This window comes from Aspergillus fischeri, genomic scaffold (genome assembly GCF_000149645.3).
Source record: "Aspergillus fischeri NRRL 181 1099437636266 genomic scaffold, whole genome shotgun sequence".
Taxonomy (NCBI): domain Eukaryota; kingdom Fungi; phylum Ascomycota; class Eurotiomycetes; order Eurotiales; family Aspergillaceae; genus Aspergillus; species Aspergillus fischeri.
The window spans coordinates 98,208-109,590 of NW_001509760.1; the positions used below are offsets into that span (position 1 = coordinate 98,208).

General features: G+C 48.3%; 4 protein-coding genes across 4 annotated transcripts; 3 read left to right on the forward strand and 1 right to left on the reverse strand.

Annotated features, from left to right (window-relative positions):
- Positions 1-69: 69 nt before the first annotated feature.
- NFIA_047410 (putative GPI anchored protein) lies at positions 70-1,869 on the forward strand (the record flags this gene model as incomplete). The annotated part of the gene is made up of 1 exon (XM_001257302.1): positions 70-1,869. The coding sequence occupies one exon, from the start codon at positions 70-72 to the stop codon at positions 1,867-1,869; it is 1,800 nt and encodes a 599-aa protein (XP_001257303.1).
- Positions 1,870-3,881: 2,012 nt separating this feature from the next.
- On the reverse strand, positions 3,882-5,249 carry NFIA_047420 (Secretory lipase; the record flags this gene model as incomplete). Its single annotated transcript, XM_001257303.1, has 1 exon — positions 3,882-5,249. The coding sequence occupies one exon, from the start codon at positions 5,247-5,249 to the stop codon at positions 3,882-3,884; it is 1,368 nt and encodes a 455-aa protein (XP_001257304.1).
- A 2,694-nt stretch (positions 5,250-7,943) lies between these two features.
- On the forward strand, positions 7,944-9,386 carry NFIA_047430 (phosphatidylserine decarboxylase family protein; the record flags this gene model as incomplete). Its single annotated transcript, XM_001257304.1, has 1 exon — positions 7,944-9,386. One exon carries the CDS (start codon positions 7,944-7,946, stop codon positions 9,384-9,386), a length of 1,443 nt encoding a protein of 480 aa, XP_001257305.1.
- A 1,040-nt stretch (positions 9,387-10,426) lies between these two features.
- NFIA_047440 (aromatic alcohol reductase) lies at positions 10,427-11,362 on the forward strand (the record flags this gene model as incomplete). The annotated part of the gene is made up of 1 exon (XM_001257305.1): positions 10,427-11,362. The coding sequence occupies one exon, from the start codon at positions 10,427-10,429 to the stop codon at positions 11,360-11,362; it is 936 nt and encodes a 311-aa protein (XP_001257306.1).
- Between the last annotated feature and the right edge of the window lie 21 nt (positions 11,363-11,383).

Here is an 11,383-nt window from a genome sequence, read left to right on the forward strand (position 1 = left end):
TCTCAGGGTAATGCGCTCGTCGTCACGGATCCATGAAGAACGCTTTTCCTGCAGTGTCTTCCCACCGCCATGCTCTTACTACTTCCATATGAGCTACAGTTGAAAGTTATAGACTTCATTTCCCCAAAGGACCTGCCCTCCTTCTCATCGAGCTGTAAATATCTTCAGGAACTCTGCCGCAACCACCTGCGAGAACACAAGAAATACAGAAAATGGCAATCTGAAGTCCTCTGCTCTTTAACTCCATCAAACATCCGCCGGTGCAGAACGAATGAGGCCTTTAGCAATGGTGCTCCGCGATTGTTGCTCGAGATCGCCCAAAGTCCCCGCTTGGCCCCGTACGTCGAGGAACTCGCCCCGGAGTCCTTCGATTGGCCACAGCACCTATGCTTGACCTGGGATTTGAGTTTAAAGTGGATTAGACGGCTGGTTCAAGCATCACGCATCGTTGAGGATGAAGAGGTGTGTGACTGGATGCATGCAGTGGCCACTGGGACTGGGGGAGCTGCACTGGGACTTGCCCTTGGGCAGCTGACAGAGCTGAAGACTATGGAGCTGGAGTTGAACGCCTACGATACTATCCTTCCCTATGTCCCTCGCGCCGTGAGTAGGCTGGCAACAAGGTCTCATAGCGGACTCCAGGATCAACCCTTGTCGTGTTTGACTGACGTGCGAGTCAACTTCCTATCTTATGACCGCGACGAGGAGGAAGGCGACGATGAATCGTATGGATCCGAAAGTAGTGAGGATAGACGAGAGCAACGTTTACAGGCAGTTCTCAGCGATGATTACTTTCAGCAGATTATCCGCCTCTTAACTGCGTTGGCTCGATTGCCAGCTCTTAAAAACCTCTCGTTCTGGGATTACTACTCACAGCCAGTTTGGCAGGAAGATGTGAGTGCGGAAAGCTCCATCACCTATGACTGGGACGATGAAATGGACCCGGCGTATCCCCTGCCACCCGCAAACTCCGGGCTGGAATCAGTCGTTGTGGATCGGGGAAACATCTCCGGTCGCGCCTTGTCCAGGATTATTGATGGATGTTCCAGCCTGAAGCAATTCAAATATATGGTCTTCCACACGCCAGAGGTATTTGGCCAACGCCTTGGAGATGTACAATATCGAAACCCTCTACCCCACATGAGTATTGAGGCCGTGTGTACAGCATTGCTTACCCATGCCAAGTTTAGCTTACGACACCTCCACATCGAACTCATGGAGTACGGTTCCATATGTGGCTGTCGCCACGAACCTTGCCTGGAGCCATACCGTCCCTATATGTCGATCAACCCAACCGCGCCGCCAACAACAAACTGGAGATGGAATGAATTCACCCGGCTAGAGCGGCTCACCCTTGACATTGATCTGTTTAGCAATCTTGAAGGAAACGGATGGCTCCCGTTCGCGCAGACCCTTCCCGCTTCCATTCAGGACGTTGTAATCCTGGCTCCTCGCTGCCCTCCAGGAGCGGATACGCTGGACTTCCAGAACATGTTTCGTGATTTTAACCCCCAGAGCTTTCCAAACCTTCGGTCAATCAGCGCATGGCATCGAAATTACAAGGACTTTCATGAACTCGGACACAATGGAGCAGAGCACATTCTGGTTGTCTATAGACTGGCGCTTGAACGCGCTGGAATACAGGCGGAGGGGACCACAGAGTATGCACTAAGCAGCGATTACTTTGCAAAGCGGAAAAAGCCTTATTGCCACTGGCCACCAGGGGTTAGGATGAATCGGTTTGGGAAGGATGACTACGATCTATATGCGTTGCCAGAGACGGACCTCAAGGGGAGAGTAGTGTTCGGTGTGTACCATGCTGACAGCAGTGGCGACGTCTACACTGGAATTACAATGAAAACGGCCTAGGCATTAGCTGGATTTGGATTTGGATTGTGATAGGATGATGGTCTAGTGGATCTCGATAGCGTTCAGCCGAATATGCCTGTGGTGTATACAACCAGAGAACGGTATTGTTGGGCTACAATATACATCCACTTAGACACCATCTGGATCATGGCCCGAAAAATGGTTCAATCCAGCGTAACTCTGCTCGGATACAGTAATTGATCATTGGTAATCTCCAAACCTTTATATGCTAATGATTGCTATTTCCCTAGTCCTTTGCTACCATTGCATGTCAACTAAAGGGTATTGTATCTCTGTAGCCAAATCAAGGTAGGAACAACCACCCCCTCATTACGATCACGCCAGTGACTTGAATTTGGGAACATGAATAGAACTCAGTGGCATAGATAGGACGGTGTTTCCCTCGTTAGCATGAGTGGTTAGAATATAGCACCATGCACACAAGCCTCCTGGAACAACATAACTATTTCTCATACCGGCTAAGTTGCACATCTCTCAGCAAAGATGGCCAAAAGAACATCCTGCATCAGGCTGGCCGGCGAGGGCCGACCCGCCCACGGACCCCAGATCTGGCTTGCCAGACGGAGAGGGTGTTTGCATATGTAACTCTGTTTTTGAATCGTCATCTTCTGGTTTCATACTTGAATGGGCGTTGTGCATAATGCGGCAGAACATGTTTTAATAGTGGTATTCCGTCATGAACCCGCAAATTAGATCAGTGCAACAGTACAGTATATTAGGTATTAATCAATAAATAGATCCCTGAAAATGGTGCGTATAAGCATCCTAGCACTCATATACCACTAATGTCGGAAGCAATACTAGTTGAATGCAGCTCTTATCAACAGACCTCTGTTCCCTCTTTCGAACTTACGGCTATTCTGGACAAGATATCAGGTAGGGAAGGGCGATCTCCACATTTGTTTAGCCAGCCTCTGAGACCCAGACTGAAGCCCATTTGGGCACATTTGCATCTCGAAAACAAAGCAATATCTGATGAATTCCATGCAAGCGGCCCGCCGAGAGGGTTCGAAAGGGAATAGAGCGGTGACAGGAGCTGATTGGTGCAGAGCGTTTTGAGCATCTTGCCCCAAAGTCCATATAATGAATGCTATATTTCCTGATTAGGTGAGGTGAACAATCACGCATCGAGTACTGTAAGGATCTTCTCCGCCGTTGCAATCAATACTCAAGCACCTCAAATCAAGGCAGTTGCGGCTGCTGGTATGGCAGCAGCAAACGCTAAGGGGACTCGTTACAGGTGCCAAGGGCTCCTCTTGTCAACTGAGCTCTAGCAACTGGCGGATGGGTGCTCTGAGGATGGCTTTAATGGTAGAGAAACGTTACATGCTCTGAATGGCACTTCTTTGATGTTGTATAAAATTTAGTTGTATCTCAATGTTATGGCTGTGGCACAACTATTTCTTAGGAGGATGCCTAGTAAGATCGTCTGCTCCCCAAGCACTGGAGGCTCTACCAAGAAAGCAACATGTGCATGGCTGCGAATTCCGTCTCATCCTTTTCAAGTGATCATCACTGATCGCAATAGCTTTATGGTAAACACAGTCTTGCCACGGTCTCGGGGCTGTTGAAGGGTATGAGCTGTTCAATACAATGGAGGCGCAAAGGTAATCTTTCACGAAGCCGATTAAGTGTAACATAAGGCCAGATCCACGCCGTGTCCAAAAATTGGGACTTTTATTGCGGGATGTGATGCTATATTCGTTGCGTGGCTCTCCCATGGACGGCCATGCGCTTGTCGAGCGGTCAGAGACTTGGACTTTTGAAAGGCAACAGCTGGATAATCTTGCTGTGTATGCTAGGCATTTCAGATGCGTAGATAGTATATGTGATATCACTCTACTTCAACACTACTAGATCAATGCCTGTATAAAGCTTACAATTAGGAATCAAATAGTTCTAGGTTCGTTATATGAGGTGGAGGTTATAAAACACTGCATTTCCCTCCTGGACTATTTTACATGGTAAACATGCACTCCGCCATTGCTAGGTCACTTCAGCTCGTCCCGTGCGAAAGCTTCCAACTGTGGATAATACTCATCCATCGCGAGGACTTCTTCCCCGTCTTTCGGGCAGCCATCATCAGATCCATCGATCGGCGGATTCAAGTCCCGATACTGACATCCCGGCCACGTAGGGAGGCCAGATAGGAGATTCCCAATCCAGATCCAGACAGCAGTTCCCCCTTTAATCAAGGTATTCATATGGTCTGTGCAAGGGTATTGGACGTAGCGTACATTGCCACCCTTCTCGCAGAGGTCCCGCACAAGCTGATTCGTAACTCCGATCGGGTGCACGATCTCGTCCTTTGTTCCTTGGTAGATATACATTGGGAACTTGGGGGCCCCAGTCTTCCCCATAACGCCAAACCGGTCCAGCGTCTCACGGAACTTATACAAGAAGTGGTCTCCGTGCTTGAAAAAGGAGGAGATGTTCCTGAACGCCAGAGACGGGGGAACTTCTTCCACGCCAAAGTGACGACTACAGCGTCTCATAGGACCATAGAACTCCTCGCGGTGCTCGTCCAGCAGATCCTTATCGATGTATTCTTTTATCTCGGGGATAGCGTTCATCATGCCCAGCACTGCCCACACGTTCAGCTCTGCCCAATCTCCCCCATTACAGTAAATGTAGGTGTTCGTAATGTTGGGAGGAGGACCGCCCATGGCAGCACCCACAATCTGGGTCAGATCCGGGGCATAACTGGGCTGCATCTCGCAAGCCCATTCGGTAGCATACGCGCCACCGGAGAACCCGTACAGTACCGTTCTGGCATTAGGCTGGAGGCCAATTTTGTCCTTGAAGTTGAATGCCGCACGGATCGAATCGAGTACGTGGTAGGCTGTCTGCGGGCCCACGGTGAAGGCAGCGTTCCACCCCTCGTAGTCAGGAATATTCAGAACTGGACCGTCGTCTCGTACGAACGGTTGTACGAAGGATAAATCCATCATGTTCCAGGATAGGGAGGGGCCGACCGCCCCGACCTGGAGCCCGTATGATGGAGAGCAATTGATGTCTGGCGAGTCATAGGCGGGCTGCACGGATAGAAGTCGGTCTTTCTTTGCGTTTTTGGGGATGACTATCGTTGTGACTGAGTGGTTTGCGTTGTTGTTCAGGTCCTTGGTGACATATAGCAGTTGATATGCTGTGGCGGTAGATGGGATGCCGTAACGGAGTGAATTGATATGCACTTGGCGGTGGTCTATGATTGTTCCAGGGTCCAGTTCCTCCCAAGACCCATCCTTCGGCGTATAGAATGGGTCTAACGATGGGAAAAACGGTATCCGTGGCTCAACCGCTGCGATAATGGCCGGGAGCAGTCCGCCTATTAAGACAAGCAAGCGCGGAATGACCCCCATGGTAAGGTTTAAGGGAGAATTAAGGACAGAAAATGCAAATCGTGTTGCTCAAATAGGCAATTGCTACAGAGACTGGGACAGAAAATAAAGGTCGAAGGCCCTGAAGATTCAAATCTAAATATCTGAAGATGAATCCGAATTCAGGAACATAGCCAGGGAATAGGGGCCGATATATAGACAGCCAGGACTGAATCTAGCCCTTATCACCTTGATCAGACTAAGAAGAAAAGTTGAATTCAGGTATCAAGACCTCAATGCTACGTGAAATGATGACATTGACCAGATTAGTTAAAAATACCAGAAAAATATCTGGAAAAGCACCAGAAGAGGAGCAATGAGGTAATTAGCATCCAAGCTGGTTCCTCAATAGGGAATATCTTTTTGCCTGCATATCTTGGCTGCATCAATTAATAGTTTCAGGATTCCTAGGAGCCACGGTATGTGATTGTGTGATTGCTGAAATGCATAGATGCTACATATATATAATGTTACACAACAGTTGCCCGCAGTTGATCGACTGGTATGCCTTGGCATTTGGTTTGGAAGTGATCGTGGGACTCTAGGAGCTTGATATATCCATGGGAGGGGCGAGGGGAACAAACATTCTAAGATATGTGTGGTTGAGTGATAAGTCTTACTCTAAAAAAACACAAATTTGCAACAACTGAAAACTACCAGTCAAAGAGAATTGAGAACACTACTCTCACATATCTAAGATCTACTGCTGTGTGGAGATCAGTGGTAGGCTAAGGAAGACTAGCCAGCAAACTTCATGTCTAGTTAGTTAGTTACTGGACATGATATTAGTCACTAGTGCCACTACTATGCATAATGAAAGCTGCAGCAGCTGGAGAATTCGCAGTGGTGGAGCTGAAAAAGTGGCTCGTCCCGTCCCTTCCGCCCTTATTCCTGTAGGTAATGATATCCCGCATTCCTTTAATATTACACAGTATGAGCAATTACCTCATGCTACTCTCACCTCAAGCAGCGAAGTCAAAGTGGATTGTGTCTTCTTGCCATCAATCTTAGAAATACTGGCAAAAGCGAATGTCCATTTGTGTGATCGGGGGAGGAAGAATAATGTATTCCCTAACGGAAAGCATGCTTGGTACTCTCAATGGTCAAGTCAGATCGCAGGAATGACCTCCATGCAGAGTGGGCAAGGCCAGAAGCGGCAGGGATCGACCAGTTTATTTGCATTGCTTTCTCCCAATCCATGAGTTACTTTGTCCCTATCCAGAAATGGCATTCATTATGCTCTAAAAGGACTCAATAAGACTTCTATTGCCACCCCCACAATCACCTCATCAAAAGGCGATAACTGACAGGTGTCTTAGGCTGCAGCGCGATGCAGGGATCCGGGGCTGATTCACAATTGATCAGTACATGCTATCCTATTTCATGCAAATAGTTCAGCATCAACGTTCCTGACGACACTGAGCTACCTACTGGAGAATACTGCACGGCAAGGTTCGGTTAGATGGGGATCGGGGACGACAATTGGACCCTCCTGTCCACAAAAAGGGATGTAAATGCTGGCAATACGGACTACCTTAGCATTCTTGGCGGATCTTGCGTTGTTGCCGATCTCCAAGGGATGAGCGGACTTTTGATATTGGTAAAAAGCTCCACAGCGCTTCTGGGGTACATATCTACTGGTGGTAATAAACCTGATCACACTGCATGATAATACTGCATCTGGCCAAAATGAACGATTCCCCTGCCGTTCCGGACCGGATCGCAGAACAGAGATGCGCTGAGAACTATCAAGTGATATGGTGTATAACGCCTCCCTGGCCAACTGCTGAACTCAGCGAGTGACTCTGACGCCACCGTTTCCTGCTGAAGGTGAGTAGCTGTAGCGTTGTGGCGTCACAAGCACCGTGCTTCCTCCAGTCATTTGCTTTTCTGGCTCTCCAGGCCGGTTCGCGGTGTTCAGCATGTTAAAAAGAAATCTTAATGTTGGTCATCCACCCCTCTTTTCCCACACTACTGTGAAAACAACAACCCCCATCACGCTCATGACTAGCTGAACTGGCCGATGTGACGTAGCATATGTTGGGATGCTTGCATAATGTAGACACTGCCCTGCTGGCCACCAATTAGCTCTTCTGGGGAAAGGTAATCAGTCGTTGTGGGGAAACGCTACGCTAAGTTATAGAGAGATTTCATAGACCTGTTCTAGACACAGTAATCTAAGCTTGGAGCGTTCAATGTCTGTGATCCATGGGAAAGTATACAAGCCTAAAATGAAAGTAAAGTTCTAGGCTAAGGATGGAGTTCAAGTCAGTTAGGATGCATCTTAAACAGAGATAACCATGGTTTGAAACTCACAGAGACCCTGAGCAATCTCCTGCAAATCGAGTCCCTGCTCCGTAATATTACGCGGTTCATAGGCCGGTCGTGCCATCTACGAGGGCTACCTTGGTTTCAGCTGAAATGTAGGGAAGATGCGACTTCGTGCATACGACGTTACGTGTCCTGCATGCAAACGTCATCAATCAAAGGGTTCACCATTTGCAAAAGTACGTGTAACCATAGGTTAGAATTGATGTAATACGTACTTGTATACTGGGAAATCGAAGTATAAGAACAACCTAGTCAAGGCAAACAATTCGGTCTGTTCTAGATCTCAAACACCAACACGTTCTCCCTTGCACCATTCATTCAAAACGGATACGATAACATCAAAAAATGCAAAAATTCTACCTATCCACGTATGCGAAGCCCAGCCTGGGTGGACTCGCAACCGGGAGTGCCACTCATGGCTACGGCCACTGGATGCCTGAGGACGTCAGGCTTCGCCGAGCCTGGCTATCTCACCTTCTGGACAAGGCGAAGCCAGAAATTCCCCGGAAGTTGAGAGATGGCCAGGAGAACCCTGTCGACGCATTGAGGAACCTAATTGAAAACAATTCAACCCTCTATATGCTTGCCCATTCCATGTTTGACGAGGTCCCTGAAAAGGCCCCATACGATAGGGACCCAACCACACTCAAGAAACAAGTTCGAAACTACAAAACCATGTTATATCTCTTCAATACCCTTTTGACTGAAGTGCCAGAGTACTTTTTGGTAAACGACCCCGACGTACCCAGCGGTCTTATTGGGTTCCCATTCAACGTCATCGTTGACTGGCCGATGGGGACGGAGAGTGGTCGTCAATTCTTCCTTGATCCCAGAGTAAATGAGTCTCTGAAAGCGATCTTGAATAAATGGAATGAGTTCCTCAGCAATCCCAAGGGAAGGACCGGGCAGGAGGGTGGTGGCAACCAAGCACTGATCGATGCTGGTTGGAGCTCAGACATAGCAGTCCAACAGTTGGAGAAGAAGGCAAATGACGCTACCCCCGGTAGTAAGAAGAAGTTTACAGAACTATTCGAACACCCCGCGGGCGGCACGCAGGAAAACTTCTTCAACTACCCTCATTGGGACGCATTCTTTACGCGCAAGTTTAAGGCCGGTGTTCGTCCTGTAGGAGACGGGGCGCTTGTCAATGCTTGCGAATCATTCCCTCTTTCGTTTGACACCGACGTCTCGGGCCGCACTACCTTCTGGCTTAAGGGCATGCCATATTCGCTGCATGATATGCTAGGAGCCACGCAGGATGATACAGTCAGCCAGTATGTTGACAAATTTGTCGGCGGTACTGTGTATCAGGCCTTCCTGAGTGCAGACTCCTACCACTGCTGGAATGCTCCTGTCAACGGCACGGTTGTATACCGATCCCTTATCGATGGAACATACTTTGCCGAAACAGCTGCTTCAGGATTCGGAGGCTCGAGTGGACCTGATCCAGCTGGCCCAGATATGTCGCAACGTTATATCACCCACATAGCAGCACGGGGTGTTCTTATTGTTGACACAAATGTCCCAAATGGCTCACAGATTGGGTTGGTGGGCTTCGTACCGGTTGGGATGTCTGAGGTATCCACCTGCCAGTGGGAGGATAGCACTGCTGAAGGGTGCACGATTACAAAGGGAGATGTCATTGGGGCATTCCATAGTGGTGGATCAACCCACTGCCTTATCTTTGAGCGTGAATATGCAAGGCGTCTGAATTTCAACCCCAAGGCACAATACCCGGAGATTGCAACCGCGAACCTGGCTGTTAATAGCACACTGGCTACTCTCTAGGGCTGGTGTTGCTTTGTTAGGTTGGACTCGTATGAGGCCATCTGCTGTTTCTTATTCTGCAATCTGAGGGGCTGTCTGTGTGTCTCGCTCCTGTCAGATATTGCCTCTTCTCGTAAGTATGGGAGTTAGAACGTTATTGAGGAAGGAAATTGGACAGAATAAATTGTTCCATTACCCTGAAAACGGCTCCTGTAAAGAAAAGAGAGCTTCCTTCGTTTAATCCATTCTGCGACGACCATTGACGAAGAAATCAATGTTCTGTGCGGAGCAAGACCATATTCATGTCATGGCTTAACAGTGATACACTTTGTATAAGATAGGCTCAGCGGACTTGAGAGGGCGCCGCTAAGAATACATAACAATCTTTCTTAGCTTGATTGGTTCCGTTCGTATAAACCGCTAAGCTTTGTCTATCTATGTATCGGCGGGCCTAGGATAATTGGACAATATTATCGAGGCATTGGAGCATTCCTTTTGCTACTAGATCCGTCATTTGGAAGCTTACACTTCCCTCATACTGAGAAGGGCAAATTTGGAGCTGATACAAATACCATGCTTCGACAGCGTCGACCATGGTGCAATGGCTACCTGCTAGATTAGCTTGTTCATAATAATGACATCGGCCCCCATACTTTTAAGTGTGGCGGTTCGATTAAAGCAAGGGGGGCTGTATCTTGTGCCTCTAAACCTTTTTTGTATCCCGGGGAATCTCATTGGGAGATGGAGTAACTTTTAGCAAAAGTCTCCGAATGAGCGTCTTGCTTACCAATCAAAACTCCAAGAAATGTTAACTAAGAAGAAGATTTGTTGCATAACTTGCATCTGACTCAGGTGGCCTGTTATTGCCAATGCAATTAGCTAATGTACTGACCTGTGAACTTTTGGCCCGTGGGGACAAAGGAGTGTAATCATGGATGTAACCACTTAAGTCCGAGGCTGACATGGCCAGTACATAGTTATAAATATCACAACAGCTTCTCCGTATATGAGGGCTTGGTTTAGCAAACTGAGAAATAGAACCTTTTTGCTACTTGTACAGCATGTCTGGGCCTGCGAAGATCCTCGTTATCGGCGCAGGCGAGCTGGGTAACCAAGTCTTACACTATCTTGCTCAGCACCCTAATCAAGGTGGCGCAACTATTGCTGTTTTACTACGGCCCTCGAGCATCGCATCCACCCATCCGAACAAAGTCAAGGAACTCGAGGAACTGCGCAATCTGAATGTGCAACTTATTCCTGGTGACATTGCCAAAGATTCCGAAAAGCACCTCTCCAACATCTTTGGTGAATACGACACAATCATCAGCTGTACCGGCTTTGCAGCTGGCTCTGGCACTCAGCTCAAACTTGCGCGTGCTGTTCGGGCGGCTCAAGTTCCGCGATACGTGCCCTGGCAATTTGGAGTCGATTACGATATTATCGGACGGGGATCCGCGCAAGATCTATTCGATGAGCAGCTTGATGTGCGGGATCTGCTGCGCTCCCAGAACCGGACGAAGTGGGTGATCATATCGACCGGCATGTTCACTAGTTTCTTGTTTGAACCTTGGTTTGGTGTCGTCAACTTCAAGGATGATACCATAGCGGCCCTTGGAAGCCTTGATAACAAGGTGTCTGTAACAGCACCGGAGGATATCGGCAAGATTACTGCTGAGGTTGTGCTTGGCTCAAGAGCTGACTCGGTCTTCGGTAACAAGCCGATCTATGTGGCTGGAGATACCTTGACTTATGAACAGCTGGCGCAGTTAGTGGAGAGGATCACCGGACGCAAATTTACGAGGCATATAAGAACTGTGGAGGCTGCTCGGGCTGACCTTGCAAGGGACCCTGACAACACCTTGTTCAAATATCAGATCGTTTTTGGTGAAGGGCGTGGTGTAGCGTGGGATTTGTCCGAGACGTGGAATTGTCAGGCTGGGATCCATGCTTTGACTGCGGAGGAATGGGCCCGACTTCATTTGCAGAATATCATATAGTCGTCAAATTATGTTTTATCA